At 42.6% G+C, this 21,762-nt stretch overlaps 1 protein-coding gene across 1 annotated transcript in view; it reads right to left on the bottom strand.

The window, feature by feature from the left end:
- Positions 1 to 6,729: 6,729 nt before the first annotated feature.
- tbca (tubulin cofactor a) overlaps positions 6,730 to 21,762 on the bottom strand; it is a 51,864-nt gene continuing 36,831 nt past the window's right edge. Inside the window, exons 3-4 of the mRNA XM_078397103.1 lie at positions 9,818 to 9,904; positions 6,730 to 7,027 (exon numbers count right to left, since the gene is read on the bottom strand). Coding sequence (XP_078253229.1) covers positions 6,947 to 7,027; positions 9,818 to 9,904 — 168 coding nt within the window. The 3' untranslated portion in view covers positions 6,730 to 6,946. The remainder of the gene's footprint in view (positions 7,028 to 9,817; positions 9,905 to 21,762) is intronic.

Here is a 21,762-nt window from a genome sequence, read left to right as displayed (position 1 = left end):
GGGAAGTGCAACGAGACCTGGGTGTCCTTGTACACCAGTCACTGAAAGTGAACATGCAGGTGAAGCAGGCAATGAAGAAAGCTAATGGCATGTTGGCCTTCATAATGAGAGAATTTGAGTATAGGAGTAAAGAGATCCTTCTGCAGTTGTACAGGGCCCTGGTGAGACCGCACCTGGAGTATTGTGTGCAGTTTTGGTCTCATAATTTGAGGATATTCTTGCTATTGAGGCAATGCGGCGTAGGTTCACGAGGTTAATCCCTGGGATAGTGGGAGTGTAATATGAGGAAAGATTGGAAAGACTAGGCTTGTATTCACCAGAATTTAGAAGAATGAGAGGGGATAGACAAGATCTTAGAGAAACTTATAAAATTATAAAAGGACTGGACAAGCAAGATGCAGGAAAAATATTCCCAATGTTGGGGGAGTCTAGAACCAAGAGCCACAGTCTAAGAATAATGGGGGAGGCCATTTAAAACTGAGATGAGAAAAAACTTTTTCACCCAGAGAGTTGTGAAATCTGGGGAATTCTCCGCCACAGAAGGCAGTAGAGCCCAATTCACCGGATGAATTTAAAAGAGAGTTAGATAGAACTCTAAGGGCTAGCGGAATCAAGGGATATGGGGAGTAGACAGGTACAGGTTACTGATTGTGGATGATCAGCCATGATCACAATGAATGGCAGTGCTGGCTCGAAGGCCCAAATGGCCTCCTCCTGCACCTATTTTCTATGTTTCTATGTGACCCACCAGGACATATGGTCAAAAAGCAGGCTCCAGGGAAAGACAAATTAAGATATTAGAGTAATAGAGTGATCCAGTGTGGAAATAGGTCCTTCGGCCCAACTTGTCCACACCGGCCAACATGTCCCAGCTACACTAGTCCCACCTGCCCACGTTTGGTCCATATCCCTCCAAACCTGTCCTGTCCATGTACCAGTCTGTTTCTTAAACGTTGGGGCAGTCCCAGCCTCAACTACCTTCTCTGGCAGCTTGTTCCATACACCCACCACGCTTTGCGTGAAAAAGTCACCCCTCAGATTCCTATTAAACCTTTTCCCCTTCACCCTAAACCTATGCCTTGAGCTGGAGCTCAATGCTCTCAAGATAGTGGAACTAATTGTAGACTTTCAAAGAGATCCCCCTCCCCTCCCCCCACTCACCATCAACAACACCATAGTCACATCTGTGGAGTCATTTAAGTTCCTTGGAACCATCATCTCCAGGGACCTTAAATGGGGGGCCGCCATTGACTCCACAGTCAAAAAGGTCCAACAGAGGATGCACGTCCCACGGCAACTGAGGAAACACAATCTGCCACAGGCAATGATGGTCCAATTCTATACTGCTATCATTGAGTCCGTCCTCACCTTCTCCATCATGGTCTGGTTTGGCTCAGCCACCAAGCACGACATCCGGAGGCTGCAACGGATCGTTCGCACAGTTGAGAAGGTTGTTGGCTGCAACCTTCCCCCCATTGACGAACTGTACACTGCAAGGGCCAGGAAGCGAGCGGGCAAGATCATCTCTGACCCCTCTCACCCTGGCCACAAACTCTTCAAAGCACTTCCCTCTGGAAGGCGGCTCCGGACTGTCAAAGCAGCCACAGCCAGACATAAAAACCGTTTTTTTCCCCACGAGTGATAGTTCTACTCAATAACCAAAGTCTGTAGTCTCTTTTTTGCTCTGGTTTATTTTCACCCACATGTTTAGACCGTAATGTTGTATCCTTATTGTTTTGATGTGGTTATGTTTTATTCTTAATTGTTAGCTGTATGTTTGTGTTGTCATTTGTGAGCGGGGCACCAAGGCACATTCCTTGTATATGCATACTTGGCCAATAAACATTAATTAATTAATTAATTAATTAATGTCTTCTGGTCCTCAATTCACCTACTCTGGGTAAGAGACTCTGTGCATCTATTGAAAGGTGGAAAATTCTCAGAGACCCAAGATAGACATAAAGTGCTGGAGTTACTCAGTGGGTCGGGCAGTATCTCTGGAAAAAAAGGATGGGATACGTTTTGGGTCGGGACCCTTCTTTAGACTGAAAGTAGAGGGGATGAAACTGAAGGCTAGAACAAAGCAGACATAGATAAAGGATGGCAGGATGAGGCAATGTGGGGGGGAGGTTGAACATATGGATGGACATTTCACAATCGATGCGTTCGAGGACCCGGTGACAATTCACTCGGGAGCATTGGAGTGATGGGTGAAAGGAACGTTCTGCGAGTCAGGGTGGGCAAGAGTTTAGAAATAATGCCTTTGTTGCTCTGTACACCGATGGTCCGTCTGTCATTGGGTCACTTCTTTCCATTGCTTAATTTTTACGACTTATTTTTAAATGGAATTTCTCATTGAATGTGGGCAGCAACAATGTTCTTCAATATAATTTGAGGACTGTCCGTTAAATGCCCGACTACACAGTGAGGGCATTCTGAAAGTCGCCGCGTTGCAAAACCGCCTTTCGCCCAGCGCTTGTGTGGGATTAACATGGAAAAATTATGATCAGAATAACGTGCGCGCAAAAAGTTAGCGCATGGATGTTAACGCGTTCTAACATTAAAGTAAACAGTCAAATGTATATAGTTTCCCATACGAATCACATTCAAACTTGAAAAGATATTCTGAAGTGTTTTGTTTGTACATATATGGAGTGTTTGTTTGGTCGTCTGACTTCCCGTCTATTTACAAGTTATGGAGCTGATGCGTATTCAGAGATAGTTCTGAACATTCCTTGTCACTTCATGTCATTACAATACTAAATACCAATGTTACCATCGAAAATATTCCTTGGGTCCTTAATTAGACAACACGCAAACACGAATCCTTGTAAGACATAATGTTGAAAACTCGAGGCAGAAGCAGAAATCGGCAGAGAAAACAGCTGGATCGACACCAAAAATTTGTTAAAACAAAATTTTCAATTTTAGTAATTTTAACTTTCCAAAATAAACTTGGTCAGATATCCAGAGTTCTGCAAGCTCCTCAACTTTAAGCCGTCCACGTTGTCTCCTGTGTTATAGGGTACAGTTACACTACGCATACACCAGTCGGGAATAATTTCATTTTCAGAATTTCTGTTCCGTTGCTGTACTGCACATTTTGTCTCTTCCACCAGTTAGAGTTGTTGGTGGTGGAACAAACTGAGGAATAATCTGTACTCTCTAGATATTTTTATTAAAAAGAGACTCCACTTGCAAGGTGCACAACCCCGGTAAATACTGAGCACAGATCCAGGGTAGATCTGTCTGAAGAAGGGTCTCGACCCGAAACGTCACCCATACCTTCTCTCCAGAGATGCTGCCTGACCCGCTGAGTTACTCCAGCATTTTGTGTCTACCATCCAGGGTAGATCGCTTTGGTTTTCCCGCTCAGTCCCAAGGGGCTCGCTCTATCATCAGCATGAAGCCGAAGTCATCTCCCCCAGACCGAAATTTTAACGCCCTTCTTCCACGTAGGATAATTACTCCCAGTTCCCTCGACATTTACTAAGCACGTTCCAAACATTTTAATTATTTATATTCAGAACAGATATGTCTAAAGTAATTGTAATTAGATTTGTATTCTGTGTCCTAGTTACACAAAATATTTACTTATGTTGGAAGAAGTCAATAAGGTCATATGTGATAGGAGCAGAATTGGGCCATGTGGCATTCAATCATGGTTGATCCATCTCTCCCTCCTAACCCCATTTTCCTGCCCATAACCCCTGACCTACTAATCAAGAATCAAGGCCTATTTAGTTATGCCATCCTCACAAAACACCCAACTCTAAAATAATTGTAATTAGATTTGTACTTTATGTCCCAGTTGCACAGAATATTTACTCATGTGGGAATAAGGTTCTTCAGTTATCATATCATATCATATCATATATATACAGCCGGAAACAGGCCTTTTCGGCCCACCAAGTCGGTGCCGCCCAACGATCCCCGTACATTAACACTATCCTACACCCACTAGGGACAATTTTTACACATACCCAGCCAATTAACCTACATACCTGTACGTCTTTGGAGTGTGGGAGGAAACCGAAGATCTCGGAGAAAACCCACGCAGGTCACGGGGAGAACGTACAAACTCCTTACAGTGCAGCACCCGTAGTCAGGATCGAGCTGAGTCTCCGGCGCTGCATTCGCTGTAAAGCAGCAACTCTACCGCTGCTCTCCTCACAAAACACTTTGCTTACACAGAAAGTGTTAATTTCTTGTACAAGTTCTTTTTTTTAAACCTAGCAACCAACAATAGACAATAGGTGCAGGAGTAGGCCATTCGGCCCTTCGAGCCAGCACCGCCATTCAATGTGATCATGGCTGATCATTCTCAATCAGTACCCCGTTCCTGCTTTCTCCCCATACCCCGTGACTCCGCTATCCATAAGAGCTCTATCTAGCTCTCTCTTGAATGTATTCAGAGAATTGGCCTCCACTGCCCTCTGAGGCAGAGAATTCCACAGATTCACAACTCTCTGACTAAAAAAGTTTTTCCTCATCTCTGTTCTAAATGGCCTACCCCTTATTCTTAAACTGTGGCCCCTGGTTCTGGACTTCCCCAACATTGGGAACATGTTTCCTGCCTCTAACATGTCCAACCCCTTAATAATCTTATACGTTTCGATAAGAACCCCTCTCATCCTTCTAAATTCCAGTGTATACAAACCTAGTCGCTCCAGTCTTTCAACATATGACAGTCCCGCCATTCCGGGAATTAACCTAGTAAACCTACGCTGCACGTCCTCAATAGCAAGAAGGCTATCCTAAAGAAAACAATAAATATTCCAAAACAACTTGTTAACAAAACAAAAATGTTTATTAAAAAAATACTCTCCAGAGTTACAGATATCACTGAATTGAACCAGATATTAGTGGCCATTTTATAATTCTGAGACATGAAGCTCGGAGGATGCGACCAATGCCTTTAGCTATGCTTTGTGACACAGGTTGGCAATAATCAATGAGTAAAGGTCCTGCTTTAACTATGTAGAATCAAACTCTTGAAAATAATCAGAGTGAATAAATTTAGAGCACGAGTTGACCGATGCAGATACTAAAAACAGAAATAATCTGAAAATTAGCTGAGCTTTTCAGAGAGATATGATTTAATGTGTAAAGTAGCTGCTGCAAGGTGCATACTTTGCTATGATATACTTTTATTTGAGAAAATTGTTGAAGTCAATTCTACTACAATATGTGGAGGTTTATTTAAATTGTTTCCCACATGTTATCTATAGATTTGTCTGGTCAATTATATAAAATGTTAAAAAAATAAGTATGATGGGATGTGATTTTGAGGCTCTAAGGTACTAGTAAGGCCACATTTGGAATATTGTGAGCCATTTTGGTCACCCTGTCTGAGGAAGGATGTGCTGACTCTGGAGAGGGTCCAGAGGAGGTTTATAAGAATGATCCCAGGAATGAGCAGGTTAAACTATGATGAGCATTTGTCGGCACTGGGCCTGTACTCGCTGGAGTTTAGAAGAATGAGGGGGGACCTCAATGAAACATACAGAATAGTGAAAGGCTTGGATAGAGTGGATGTGGAGAGGATGTTTCCACTAGAGGGAGAGTCTAGGACTCGAGGTCATAGCTCAGAATTAAAGGACGTTCTTTTAGGAAGGAGATGGGGAATCTGTGGAATTCTTTGCCACAGAAGGCTGTGGAGGCCAAGTCAGTGGATATTTTTACAGCAGAGAGATAGATAGATTCTTGATTAGTACAGATGTCAGAGGTTATGGGGAGAAGGCAGGAGAATGGGGTTAGGAAGGAGAGATAGATCAGCAATGATTGAATGGCAGAGTAGATTTGTTGGGCCAAATGGCTTAATTCTACTCCTATCCCTTATGATGTAAAGCAAAATATCTCAGTAGGTTGGGTGAATACAATTTCACTGGGTGGTGTTCCTCCTTCCTATACCATATTTAGAAAATTATGTTGGGATCACAAAATTCAGAGTACCTAATCCCACTGAGAGTTTACCAGTGAATCATGGAATGACTGAACAGTTTTTTTTTTAACTGAACATTAATAAAACAGAACTCTCAAAGCTCACTGACACCATTGCTTTTATTACCACAAATCCAACTATAGTGCTACACGTGCTGCCCTTTATCTTATCTCAATCATCAATAAAGGTATAACGCAGCACAAAACCAACAGGTCCAAATTATGCTCAGTTCTTCTTGCAACAACTTTTTGGCCACTTTCAAGAGGCTTATTTTTTTAATCCCTTTAAGAGGGAACTGGTGAAAAGATTCATGGAGACTCCATATAGTTCACCAGGCACTTTTCAAAGTTAGGTTTTGTATCAGATGCGAGATGTGCCACAACCAGTGATACAAAGCCAAGCTATACGAGACCCGCTCGATAAAGTTACTATCTCCAGATTTAGATCAGCCCATTGGGCTACAGAACGCTTTCATCTCAATGCTAAGTGCCGTTTGTCGTACAACAATTGTTAAATCACTTGAGCAAAGAGGTTTTTGGATAAATTGTTTTATAAATAAACAGTGCCAGTATGTTTTTCAGTTTAGTTTATTTGTCACGTGTACCGAGGTGCAGTGAAAAGCTTTTGTTGCGTGCTAACCAGCCAGCAGAAAGAGTGATGTAGTAGTTACTGAAATACAACCAGCAAGTTGCCAGACTACAATTTATATTAATTTCATTCTATAAACTGAATGGAAGAAATGTCTTAGCAAACATCAGACGCACACATAAAAATAGGACAACTCATTGTCATCAAGTACATTTATTTAATGTTTCATTAGTTCACCATGATGTGGCACAAAATTAGTCTGCTGTCCAATGTAAGAGGACTTGGATCACAGGATTTATACAAACAGCCCAAGCTTGATAATAGCAGGATCATAATGCCTAAAACAGAAATAAATGGGGAAATGGAATGGTGCTCAATATTTATAACGAAAGAGCTCATCATTGATAATCGGTTCTATGCTTCTAATTTAATTGATCCTATTGTGGCCTGGGCTTCCTTGTATTCCTCAGTTTCTTCTAAATCTTTCTCGCATTCCTAAACAAAAAAGATATAAAATATAGATTGTTTTAATTATCACAAATGTACTTGTGTAAATATTTTGTATGAAATCTATAATACACCAGCGAACAGAATGCAGACATACGACAACAGAAGACTATATACCATGTGATAGAGTCATAGAGACATACAGCGTGGAAACAGACTCAACTTGCCCATATTGATCAACATGTCCCATCTACCCTAGTCCCACCTGCTTGCATTTGGCCCATATCCCTCCAAACCATCTTATCCATGTACCTGTCTAAATGTTTCTTACACGTTAAGCTGGTACGGGTGCAGAGAAGATTTACGAGGATTTGCCAGGACTCAAGGGGCTGAGGTATGGGAAGAAGTTGAGCATGTTGGGACTCTATTCCTTGGAGCGCAGGAGGATGAGGGGTGATCTTATAGAAACACAGAAAGTAGGTGCAGGAGTAGACCATTCGGCACTTCGAGCTAGCACTGCCATTCAATATGATCATGGCTAATCATCCAAAATCAGTACTGTTCCTGCTTTTTCCCCATATCCCTTGATTCCGTTAGCCCTAAGAGCCAGATCTAAATCTCTCTTGAAAACGTCCAGTGAATTGGCCACCACTGCCTTCTGTGGCAGAGAGTTCCACAGATTTACAACTCCCTGGGAGAAAAAGTTTTTACACATCTCAGTCCTAAATGGCCTATCCCATATTCTTAAACTGGGACCCCTGGTTCTGGACTCCCCCAACATCCGGAACATTTCTCCTGCATTTAGCCTGTTCGATCCTTTAAGAATTTTACATGTTTCTATAAGATCCCCTCTCATCCTTCTAAACTCCAGTGAATACAAGCCCAGTCGACCCATTCTTTCATCATATGTCAGTTTCGCCATCCCGGAAATAAACCTGGTGAACCTATGCTGCACTTCTTCAATAGCAAGAATGTCCTTCCTCAAATTAGGAGACCAAGATTGCACATAGCCTTGGTAGTGAACAATTGTGGCCACTGATAACTTATCAATTCAGTAAATTAAATTTTAACAAGAGTCAAAATGGGTGTCATGCTCACAATCCTCTATTGGAATCCAAACATGGAGTTATGCTTTGAACAATGGGAGTACATAAAAGCTCTGGGTAATTTTAAGTTCCCTGAGTCAATGACACATAACCCATGGTTCACATCATTGTAAGGCAGTGCTACAGCTGTAATTTCATCTTTTTCCTGACCAATGCAAACTGTGACCACCAGGTTCAAGGCCAACTTCTTCCCAACAACATCAGGCTCTTGAACACTAAACAATTCCAAACTCCAACTATGAACTTCAACAGACTGTCTTGGATTGCACTAAGGACTTTGGGGTTTTGTGGTTATTAATTTATTGCATTTTTGTATGCTATATATCATCTATGTGTATTCTGTTTTCAGGCCAGTTATGCTGTTGCAAGTAAGAATTTCATTGCTCCATTGTTGGTGCATATGACAATTAAACACTCTTAACTCTTGTATGTTCCTCTTCTACTCTTGGCAGTTCCTTTGGGTAGACTAGAGATTGTCACAGGCATTCAGTTCAGCACAATTAAATACTAAAACAGAATGTGGTTTGTGCACAATCTTTGAATATAATGCCAAATAAAGATGCTTTTTATATTCTTAGTGCAAAAGATGAAAATCAAAACATGCCATTAAAACTAGATTTATCCATTTTAGCAATTTGATTTTCATCAAATTTGAAGAACACTATTATGCACAAACTGGACTTGAAAAGGAACTCTTTCTTTCCCTCCTACCCAAAGTGTTTAGCAAAATGCATTACAAATTAATAAGTGACTGTTCATTTCCAAAAATTGCCAATTCCGCTACTCATAACAAGCAAAAGTGACTTTAAAGATATCAATATAGCTAAAAGACACTCTCCGGCTAATTTTACATAAAAATGCAAATGAATAAATGCGCTGAAATGATTGTAGTCCAATTTCTTTAAAATATGTATGTGATAACCTAATTATTCTAGGGAACTAGAATATTTAGAGACAGCTGGCATCATCCATTTTCCCTAATCCGGTATTTATTATAAATTCAGAGCTTTTATCCAACCAAGCATACTTTAATAGACTAAACTCCCATAACATTTACACCTCCATTAAAATTATACTTCACAAAATATCTAAATATCTACTTATTTTATAAAGTACTTTAACAGCAAATTTCCAAAATTAATATAAATTGCATCGTCTCACACATGCCAAGAAGAATCTACTGGTTATTTTTTGTTAAACATGCATGTTCCCTAAACAATTTCAATAATGAAATGCATCTTATTGCAACTTTATTTTTGAACATCTGTGGCAAATTCATTAAATGTTAACTGATAACTAGATAATACAAATGAAGCCGCACAACCATAAATTAAGCAGCGTCTGAACATCATACATTTTTTACTTAGACAAATAAAGTTAAAAAAATTAACATTTATTTGTTTCAGAAACAATGAAACTACTACTTCATATTCAGCAGAAAGGCGTTAATAAAATCAGCATTATGGTGCATCAAGTTCATAGATTCAAACGGAAGTAAAATGTAGCAAAATGCTTCAAAGTATAGCAAACAAAACACCATTCTAGAAACTCTAGTTCAATCTTTTCAATCTATACATTTTGCTTGACTTTTCACCATTTTCATATATGATATAGTCTATGATTTGGTGAATAAAATATGTAGCATATCTAATCCATTACTGAACAGATATACTGGAAAAAGAGAAGGCAGCTCTATACCGAACTTGCCAAACTGAGAATAAAGCCTTCTCACCAAGAGTTGTGAGAGGTCACTGTGGGCCGTTGCCAATCGGCGTTGACAGTCTGGAATCATCATCCGTGATTCTTGCAAAACCTCTATCTGAAAAGGAAATAAGAAAAGAGTGAGGCTGGAACCAACCAAGAGAGAGTTATTTGACTTAATGTTTTGAGCTGAACTTTGCAATACTGTATAGCTTCATCAAGACATTGTCGGCTTATAAAATCTCGTCTTCTCTCCACTTTCAAAAATGTTGTCAATAATTTGATTTCCACAGTCTCTTCATAATATGGAAACACAATTAAAAACGTTGAACAAGCTCAATAAATTTTTCATCATGAATTAATTCGTAATTGAATGGTTTTTTTCCCCAATTCACATTCATAATAGTTCAGATACAAACCATGCTTTATTTTTATTCTTTTAAACAAATGGATCTGCAGTTGACATAAAAAACTTTTATCTCTGAGGTAATAAAGAAATGCTGTGCTCAAGTAATATCACACAGATAATTACTGCATGAAAAATGTTATTGAGTTATTGATCGCATAGTGTGCTCACTGCAGGAGGTTTAAGCTGTGAAAGACAGAGGTCTATAGGAGCTCAGAGACAAGACAAGAGACCAGCAGGTCCATTTTCATGCTCTTTATTATGCACGTTATTTCAAACACTGCACATCAAATTTTAGCCAAGCCCATATCATTTTGATCACTTCAGTATGAATTGAAATAACAAATGTCATCATGCCATGATAATGAATGCCTAACTAAATGGCTTGTTTGTGCTGCATATGTGGATTGTTTCCAATAAATATTTAGAAAATTAAAATATACCACTGTTATTGAAGCATTTTTAAACTTAGCAGAAATCTGCTTTCAATTTCCCCATTATTGTTGGACGGTCTTTAATACATATCCGCAAGTGTAATCTCCCAATTTTTGTTCATTAGTTCAACCAGTATAGCTTTTTGCACTTTTTCTCGCTCTGACCACCCCCAATTACAGCAAACCCATCCCCTGGGCAATCCTGGCCTTGTCCTATCAAAGATTTCCCCATTCATTCCTTTTCCATCTCCTCTGCAGTAGAAAACTAACTTTTCTCTCTTCCTCAATTCTGACTGATAGATCCACTATCTGAAACATTAACTGCTTCTCTTTCCACATACACTGCCTGACCCGCTGAGTGTTTCCAGCATTTATGGGTTTTATTTCAAGTTGCTAACAACATCTGTAGTTTTCGGATTTTCACTAGTCTGTGATTAATGGTATTAAATGCAAAACAAATTTCTTAACAGTAAACAAATAAAAGCAAATGAGATATTATATATGCATATTAATTACAGGCTTAATTACTCTTAAGTGGCAGAAAAGTGACAGCTGTAAACGTTGTACTGAATAACATAGTACAATGGATCATATAACGGTTTTTGAACGTTACCCGTAAGCCTATTGTAGGTGATGGATTGGCAAATAGGCACACTAGTGCCTATGACTAGCTCCTGTGGCTCTGGTTCAATCTTTGCACGGTGCCTTTGTGGAGTTTACACATTCTCCCTTGACTATTCTAAACTCCCACTAATGTAGATAGATGGCAGGAGAATCAGGTGGGCATTTGTGGACATGTGTGGCTGGATAGTAAAAAGGAAATAAGTGGGGTGATGGGACGAATGGGAAGCTCAGAGTTGGCATCAGCTAAATGACATCCCGTGTCATAATAAAACATAAGCTCATAATTTATGAACATATGAACTTTATTATATTTATTTACAAGTTAATAACTTTATTATAAGTTTATAATTCATGAGCCTATGAACTTAAAAAAAGAGTAAAAATGAGAAATAGTATTTCACTTGGATTTCAATGCATTTCAATTGAAAGTCTCAACAGATGATACGTATGCACCAACAAAACTGATGAAATAATTGAAGACCAACTATGCCAAGCACAGTGCTGATCAAGCCCAAAGCACTTGTTCCTACCACCACCACAGAAGATGTACATTCTTACATCCATCAGCAGATTAAATTTTAAATGACAGAAGATCGCCAATATAATGATTTACCATGAGCAACAAGGTTTCTGTTGTCCTGCATCCTATAACACAGATGCAGTTATCCAAAGTACCACAGATTGAATATCCCTCATCATAGCACAAATGATGTGACTGCAATAAAGTGTCCTCTCTCATGATTTTTGATCCCTCTGCAGTCTTTGGCACAGGAATACCAAATCATTCTCTTCCATCGCCTCTCCTCTACTGTTCAACAGTATGTGATGACAATGAGGTGAAAACAATGCAGATGATGGAAATCAGAAATGTACTGGAAATAGGAAGCACGAGTCATCCAAAACACGAGTAATCTGCATCGTTTTATCGCCGATGTTTCTTATCATCTGTCCGTACCTCAATTGTAAAATTCATGGCCTTTTCTCTGTTTCTCTAAACTTCTCCAGCCCTTCAGCCTTCTGATGCATTTTCAATTCTGCCTTCTTGTAAATCACTGATGTTAATCACGCATAGTTGGCATGATTGCAGCTTTGTAGGCTCTGGAATTCTCTTGCTAAACTGTGTTATTTACCCAATTTCCCCATACAAGGACTAGAGTCAAAATTTTCTCAAAATCATCTGGGAAGTTTTATTATGTAAAATGGAGGTACAATGATTTTCTGGAATGCTGAAGAACTTTAATTGCTCATGAACAATGTTATTTTTTGTCATTTATGCCGAATGACCGCTGCTGGAAAATGTACAATTGTGGATAGCTGACTATCTCAGGACTAATTACGTGATCATTTAGAGCATCCAACGCAAGATATTACAATTATTAGATGAAGTTACAGAATGAAAAACTTGTGATTAATACCTTTTTTTTGCTGCTGAACATATTTTGGTGGAAGCTGGGATATGCCAGAGTTTAATGACTAGCCCACGCCAATGACTAGACTAGCCTAATGACTAGACTAGCTAGGCTCATGCATAGGATTAGGGAGATGGTTCTTTTATTGTCATGCGTAACCCCAAAGGTACAGTAAAATACATTTTTTGCATATAGATCAGTGTGATTATGGCCATACATAATGACAATCCCCAATTAAGTACCCATGCGTAGAAACTGCTCAGAGTCCATATGCAATAATTGCCAGATGGACGAGACTGTGTAAAACAATAGTTATTATTCAAAAGATTCAAATTGAGAACTTCTAAGTGCCTTCCCCTTGGGATTGGTCTGGTTCATTCTAATTAATGATCTTGTAGTTTTATGAAGGCTAGTCATAGAGTCGTACAGCATGGAAACATGTCCATGCTGACTAAGATGCCCCACCTACATTAGTCCCATCTGCCCGCATTTGGCCCATATCTCTCCAAGCCTGCCTTTTAAATGTTGTGATAGTATCTGGCTCGACTACCTTCTTCGGCTGTTCGTCCCACATACCACCACCCTCTGTGTGAAACAATAAAATAAGAAAACTACCTTAAAATTCAGAAGTCAGAATTAATATGTTTATTACAAGAGTGTATTCTGCATGATAAAGAACACATGGTTTAGATTAGGTAATTAGGATTCCGTACACCATGTCCACAAAGACAGTTTCTCTTTTAAAGTAATTCAGCAAGCAGTAAAGGATATGTGCATAATATTGTACCCAGTTTGGAAACAACCATTTTTCAAGTTTATTTGTCAAGAAAAGTACGATGTTTCTAACAATGAAAAATGTCCTTCACTGATAAGGAATAAACCATAAACTACAATCTGGTAAGATGGTACATGGTGTGAAAATTGCCATCTACTGGTGTGGTAGCATATGACACAAAGACCATCCAACAAACTCCGATGAAGCAATTATCTGGCACAGTCCATCTAAATATATGAATAACTTTCATTTCTATAATTCTTCAGGATCCTTTGGAGAGAAATTGCCTCAATTGGTCTGCGATTTGACGATTCAAAGGGATAATGTTTAACTCGCTTACATACTGCTAAAATTAACAAGGCCAACAAGTCTTTAATCTGAATTTAAAACAGTTGAATAATTTATTCAGTTGGCATGAGATGGTATCATTATTAAATTCAACTTAATCTAAGGGATTGCATAGGTTGCACACAGTCTTAAATAAGATGTGTTCAAATGAATCATGCTAGTTATAGGACAAAACTAACATTGTATGCATCCAACTGAATGCTGATAACTGAAGCACAACTGTCGACTCCATAACTGAAAAGCAAATCAAAGTAAATGTGTTTTTTAAAGTTAGTTAGCTATGCCTTTTGGACTGCAACAAACATTAGTGCAGGAGGCTCACAATCCATTCTTTGACTATTGACTTCGATGAAGGCAACAATCCTATTTTTGTCACAAATTTTCTGATGATACAAAGATATACAGGGAAGGAAATTTTGAGTATGACATAAAAGGTCTGTAAAAACATAGATATATTTAGTTAATGGGCAAAAACATGCTGCAAGGAATAATAATATACAGAAATGCAGTTATCTCCTCTGGTAGAATAGATTAACAGAAAATTGTTTAAATGGAAAGACACTGCATAATGCTGCGGTATAAAGGGATTTGGGAGTCCTTGTATATGGACACAAAAGAGTAGCATACAGGTATAACAAATAATTAGGAAGGCTGACAGAATATAGGCACAAAATGCTGGAGCAACTCAGCGGGTCAGGCAGCATCCCGGGAGAAAAGGAATAGGTGATGTTTCGGGTCAGAACCATTCTTCAGACTGAAGTAAGGGCCTGAAGGTAGGAAAAGGCCAGAACAATCAGGGCCGGCAACTTTATAGCAAAGAACAGAAATACAAAATGAAAGTTCTAATGCAACTTTACAATACTCTGTTGAGGTTTTACCTGAAGTTCAATAGACAGTTTTGGTCTCCATAGTTAAAAAAAACATAGAAACATAGAAAATATGTGCAGGAGGAGGCCATTTGGCCCTTCGAGCCAGCACCACCATTCATTGTGATCATGGCTGATCATCCACAAACAGTAACCCGTGCCTGCCCTCCTCTTATCCCTTGATTCCGCTAGCCCCTGGAGCTCTATCTAACTCTTTTTAATTCATCCAGTGAATTGGCCTCCACTGCCTTCTGTGGCAGAGAATTCCACAAATTCACAACTCTTGGGTGAAAAAGTTTTTTCTCACCTCAGTTTTAAATGGCCTCCCCTTTATTCTTAGACTGTCGTTCCTGGTTCTGGACTCCCCCAACATTGGGAACATACTTCCTGCATCTAGCTTGTCCAGCCCTTTTATAATTTTATACGTTTCTATAAGATCCCCTCTCATCCTTCTAAATTCCAGCGAATATAAGCCCAGTCTTTCCAATCTTTCCTCATATGACAGTCCTGCCATCCTGGGGATTAACCATGTGAACCTATGCTGCACTGCCTCAATAGCAAGGATGTCCTCCTCAAATTAGGAGACCAAAACTGCACACAATACTTCAGATGTGGTCTCCCCAGGGCCCTGTACAACTACAGAAGGACCTCTTTACTCCTATACTCAAATCCTTCCGTTATGAAGGCCAACATGCCATTAGCTTTCTTCACTGATTGCTGTACCTGCATGTTTACTTTCAGTGACTGGTGTAGGAGGACACCCAGGACTCGTTGCACTTCCCTTTTACCTAATCTGACACCATTGAGATAATAATCTGCCTCCTTGTTTTTGCCGCCAGTGGATAACCTCACATTTATCAGTATAAAGGATATACTGGCAGTAGAGACAGTTCAGACAACATTCGTTACATTGATTCATGGGATGGAGGAGTTGATGGATGAAGAAAGGTTGGACCGATATTTGTTGGCAGGTAGAAGAACAAGTGATAACCTATTGAAACAAGATTCCATGGGGGCTTAGAAGCTAAGATTAGTAGAAACATAGAAAATAGGTGCAGGAGTAGGCCATTTGACCCTTCAAGCCAGCACCACCATTCAATATGATCATGGCTGATCGTTCAGAATCAGTACCCCGTTCTGCTTTCTCCCCATATCCCTTGATTCCGTTAGCCCCAAGAGCTATATCTAACTCTATCTTGAATACATCCAGCGAATAGTAAACCAGAGGGCATTGTTTCAGAATCAGGGTTACCCAGAAAACTAAATTAAAAATGCTCAAAACACTTAGCAGGTCAGACAACATCTTTGGAAAGAGAACGAGTTTCAGAACCAAGTCCTTCATCACAACTAGGGAAAGAGAGAATACAAGCTAATTTTAAGTTGAAACTAAAAACTATATTTTCCCAGTTCTGATAAAGCATCTTTGACCTGAAATGTTAACTCTGGTTTCTCTTTCCACAGATGCTGCCTGACTTGATGAGTATTTGGGGCATTTTCTGCTTTTATACAAGGGGTTCCCCATTTAAGACTTTTGGATTTTGGATTTGGATTTTGGATTTTTGGATGTGGATTTCTTTTTCTTTTAGTAGACCATGAATCTTGAAGAATCTCTACTCCTGAGAGGTATGGAGAATGTCATTGAATATATCCAAGACTAAGGTAGACAAATTTTTAAACAGCAGGAGAATGGCAATAAAGTAGAGTTGTGGCCAGGATCTCAAGAGTCATGGGGAGGCTGCAAGGGCTCATGCTGCTGAAGGATCTCCTCCTAATTCTTTTTTGTTTCCCTCATGTTCTCCGACATGGATGTCCAATGAAACCAGGAACAGCAGCAGGAACATAAATTGGAGCGTGCTGTGACCAGTCACTGAAGACTCACAAGGACTGCAATGTTGCTGAAGAAAAACATGTTTCTGCAAAAGAGGGGAGAGGACAGAATAATCCTCACCAGGAAAGTATGATCAAAACATCATACTGCACAGAAACAGACCCACTGGCACAACCTGCCGACCAAGATGTCTATCTGTACTAGACTCATCTTTGGCTTATAGCCACCCCCCCCCCCCCCCCCTCCACAATCTCAGTGCATTAACCCTATTTACTCCCCTCAGTTTTATATGCACTCCATGGAATAAAGTACCGGCCTACCCAACCTCTCCCTCAGGGCATTAAGTCCTTGCAACATCCTCATAAATCTTCTCTGCACTCTTTCCAGCTTAATGACATAAATGAGGTCAATTAATTCAAGTGTACATTTCCTAATAACATTGTCCCTTGGTAGTCAATTTACTTTATTTATTGTTTCAGTGAGGTTTCTACCCTTATAGGTGCTGGGAAAGTGCCTAAGTGTGAATCGTATCATTAGACTTCACAAGAAATCCATGATTATTGTGCGGTCCACTTTGCCTATCAGCATCGAACATGAACTTGTGGCACATATATATAAACAAGCCAGCAGTTTCAAAGGGTACTGTTGGCATTTCTTCTGCACAAGTCACTCAAAAATCAATTGGTACAGAATATTATTTGCATATTATTGGAGGAAAGGGATTTATTTTCTTTATTTTGGCAGTGATTAAGAGTCATGGTACAACTCAATGTTACTTTTGTTAAAATTTGAGCTACACAATTGGCGTCACTAGTCAGAGCATTTGGTGATTTTTGTATTCATCCTAGTGTATATATTCCAACGACCAAGACCTCAACATCTGTTAAATTAATGTTAGACTTAGCCAAAAGTTGATGCTAAAAAACGCATGTCAGAATAAGTTTGATCGACATAAACGTATATTGATTATACAACACACATATTGAATTTATGAAAATACAGCAGATTAGGAGACGAGGGGAGATAAGGAAGTTAAATAGGGAAAGAACATGCGCATTCACATACAATTTTGATAGCTTTTGACATTCTTTACCACTAGTAATTCTCTACCACTCCCCATTCTCTGAAAACCTTATTCAGATTATATTTTGGCAAATTTGTGTAGCATGAAAGTTTTAGGCAATAGGTGGGATTTGTGTAGCAGGAACTTCCTTCCAATGACATTTTTCTCTTCTGAGCCAATGTTAAAAAAGTAGTCCATCTACCTGCTTCTTGTTTCATTTTGTCGTGTAGAGTATTGGTTAAGATCTCGAGAGAGAGTGAGCAAGAGAGAGAGAGAGAGAGAGAGAGAGAGAGAGAGAGAGAGAGAGAGAGAGAGAGAGAGAGAGAGAGAGAGAGGTCGTGTTTCTCTCTGCTCCGGCGACTGAGAAGTTTTGAAGCAACCTTTCAAGGTTCTTGTCGAAGGAGGAGGAACAGTTGCAGTGAGATTTCATAGTTTGACCGAACGTCGGACTGTGGAAACTTTCCTTTGTTTAAGGATTTCTCCATTTCGTGTGGAATTCCTGAGTTCCTCTGCACCGCGGTGGGAGCAGCCGTGGCTGGCGGATTGCCAAGAGTGCCTGGAGATCGTGGGTAGGAATGATTTCGGTGTCTTTGATAATTATAGCACCGACTCTCTGCCCCAATACCGTTTTGCACAGTGCTGTTGCCTGGGCTTAACGTGAAGAGGGTATCTTTTGCTTCTGTCAGGGCTTTGAAGAGCCTTCCAAAAGCTGCTCTGGACTGTGGAGGTGAGCTTGGGGACTTTCCTATCTTCGGCTGGAGGAAACTGCTTCTGCTGCTTATTCAGACTGTGACTGAGGTGCTGCTGTCCCAGGAGCTGGGGTGTGCCACTGTCATGAAGGCGGGGGCTCGGCCTAAGGTTCAGAGCTACGCAGTGGCGGCTTCGACGGCGGCTTCGAGGCCACTCATGGATGAGCCTCATGTTGACTTGGACTGGGATATTTATGGGATCTCGGTTCAAACCGGGTTCATGTGGAGCAGGGCTGCAATTGCAAAGGGCTTGCATGATCTGTTCAAGAGGGATGTCATTGCCTCTTCCGAGAGTGCAGGAGGGAAGGTTCAGTTGATACTGAAGTCCCGGGAGGATGTGGCCCAAGTGTTGGAGAAGGGGCTCACGGTGGAGGGGGTCCATCTACAGGTGGAACCGTGGGTGTCCAATGTAAAATCGGTTCTCCTACGGAATTGTCCCACGTTTCTCCGGGATGCAAAACTCCTTCCACACTTGGTGAAGATTGGGGAGGTGCGGTCTAAGCTTACTAAGCTCATGCACCCCGGGAATGACCCGTATGAGAAAGGGGTGCTGAGCTTCAAGAGGCGCGTGTTTATGAAGGTGGAAGTGGGGTTGGGTGCCGAGGGGAGCTTCGCTGTGGAGCATAAGGGTCTCTCCAATCGCGTGTATTGGAGCTGGGGAGAGGCACAGTGTCATGCGTGCAAGGAGTTTGGACATCTCCGTAGAGTGTGTCCCAGGAGCCGGGCCGCTGCGAGAAATTCTAACGCAGGGGCCCAGGAATGCAGTGCTAGCCCATCCGGGGCGGCCCGCCATGCCTCGGTGGCCCGGGGTGGAACTGCTGACTCGGCTGGGGCTGCTAGCTCCGCCTCGGTGACCCGGGACGGCACTGCCAACCCATCAGAGGCTGCAAGTACTGCCTTGGTGACCCGGAGCAGTGAGGGCCCCCGCCCCCTATGCCCTGAACCTGTGGAGGTGGTAGATGGCGAGGCGCAGGGGAAGGGTGAAGGGGGGGAGGGAGGTTGGGAGACGCAGAAGCGGAAGAAAAGTGATAAGGATAAGAAGAAGAATAAGTCCCTCCAAGGGAGTCAATCAATAGCAGATGGGCTCCTGCCCAGTGGGCCCAGTGAAGTCCAGGGCGCACCTGGTGTGGCTCAGCAAGGAGCTGAGGTGAACCGGAAGGGGGCAGGTGGGAGCAAACATGGGAGTAGAAAGGGGGTAGCGGGTGGTGCGGAGGCGGAGGACCCTTCCTCTATGGAGGTCACCGTACCTCCCCCGGTCACCGGGACAAAAAGAAGGCTGTCGCAAGGAAGCGAGGAAGAGCATGAGCGTGGGCCCAAATTAAGGGGGACGGATATTTCGAGACCTTCCACCCCTGACGAGGGTGGTGACCACGGACTGGTGACTTGTGGGCCGGAGGATGAGCCTCTGGTTCAGGGACCTTCTGCAGGTGTTACCAGATCAGTTACTGGGACCGCCTCCCCTGAAACCGTGTCCTCTGGGTTGGTGGCGGCCCCCTCGTCTCAGGGGCCTTCCGAGGGAGTCATCTCATCGGGTAGCGGGGTTGGTGCCCCTGGGAGTGTGTCCCCTGGGTCGGAGGAGATCCCCTCGTTTCAGGGGCCTTCTGAGGGTGATGGCACACCGGTTGATGGGTTTGACTCCCCTGGAAATGTGCCCCCTGGGATGGGGGATGAGCAGAGTCAGCCTGAGGGGGGAGGAGCGGGAGATCAAACGTTCCACTCTGTGCTCTGTATTAGAACCAGTGGAGGTGATGAGGAGTGTGATGCCTCACCGGTTGAGGTAATAGGGGAGACTCCAAGAACACCCGGGACCCCGGGGGTGCCTGCTGTTTTTTCTTCCCCAGACCCAAATGTGGGGTGTGATGGGAGAGTGCAGGAGCCTGGCCTTTTACCGGACAGCTTGTTGCTGTCAGAGGCATCGGGACCCTCCCTCGGCATTGATCCTGGGGGTGGTGTCATGCCGGAGGAGGGGGAGGGTGATGGGCTCGGCCTGTGCAGTGGGGTGAGTGAGCTTTCGGCAAGCTGTAGTCCCACGGACTCTGACACTGGCCTTGAGCGATGTGCAGAGGAGGCTGCTGCTCCAGGTGTGAGTGGGTTGGCGGAGCGCCCAGACTCCAGGGCTGTGTCTAACGCAGCCCTTATCCGTGAGATTCAGGACTTTCTCAGAACACCTAAATGTAGCAGGACTAAAGTTGAAACAGCGCGGAGGCGGTGGGGAGAGCTGCCAGGATTTACTAAGGATCTTGATAGTATCCTTGGCAGCAAGGAAAGTGATATTCCTGCGTCTGTGAGGCTTCAGCTTGGGGAATTCTCAAGTTTCCTCAAGGGCGAAGTTTCTGCGACCAAGAGCAATGTGAGGAAATAACTCTAACGTGTTTGCACATTCACAGTAGTTACATTAAATTTAAATGGTAGTAGAGCGAGCTTTCGCAGATTTCAGCATTTATCAGTCCTGAGGGAAGGGAAATATGCGGTGTGTTTTCTGCAAGAGACGCACACTGTTGTCAGTGACGAACCCACCTGGCGACTGGAGTGGGAAGGGGGGGTTTACATGAGCCATCCCAGCACAAACTCGAGCGGGGTGGCTTTTCTGTTGGCCCCGACTTTTCAGCCAGAGATCCTGAAGGTGCAGGAAGTGGTGCCAGGTCGTTTGCTCTATCTGGCTGTGAGTCTGGATGGCATGCCGTTGCATTTTGTTAACGTGAATGCCCCCAGCAGCGGCACGATGCAGGCCTGCCTACTTCAGGAGGTGACTGCTCTGCTGAGCACTATTGAAAGAGGAGAGTGTGTCTTTCTGGGGGGAGATTTCAACTGCACACTTGAGGTGCGAGATCGTTCTGGTACTCAGTGTGCCCCTGCTGTAGCAAAGAAACTGAGAGGCTTGCTTGATTCCTTTGAGCTAGTGGATGCATGGCGGAACCTCCACCCTGACTCAAACGCATTCTCGCGGAGGTCTGAGGGGGGAGGTTCCCGCATTGATCGTATGTATATCTCCGGTGCGTTTGTCTCCCGTGTCTCAGCGGCCTCAATGCGGCTGGTGCCATGCTCGGACCACTGTCTGGTGCGCGTGGACTTCAATCCGGGGCGCACGCGGGCTGGGTCTGCTTACTGGCATTTCAATAACAAGCTGCTGGAGGATCGGTGTTTCCGGGAGTCATTCAGACGGAGTTGGGTGAAGTGGAGAGGGAGGCAGGGGAGCTTTTCTTCACTTAGGCAGTGGTGGGATGTGGGGAAAGCTCACATCCGTCTCTTTTGTAAGGAATATACGTGGGGGTCGACCGGAAAGCGGGACTCAGCGGTTGAGAGGCTCGAGAGGGAGCTATCGGGGGCGGAGTCTCGCCTGGGTCGGATTGGTGAGGACTCCTGTGAATGGGGAGAGTTTCAGGGGAAGAAGGAAGCCTTGAGGAACCTGCTGCTTGAGCGGTCCCGAGGAGCTTACGTGAGGTCGCGGGTCCAAATGCTGCACGATTTGGACCG

This window comes from Rhinoraja longicauda, chromosome 3 (genome assembly GCF_053455715.1).
Source record: "Rhinoraja longicauda isolate Sanriku21f chromosome 3, sRhiLon1.1, whole genome shotgun sequence".
Taxonomy (NCBI): domain Eukaryota; kingdom Metazoa; phylum Chordata; class Chondrichthyes; order Rajiformes; family Arhynchobatidae; genus Rhinoraja; species Rhinoraja longicauda.
This window is presented reverse-complemented; position numbering and strand designations above follow the sequence as displayed.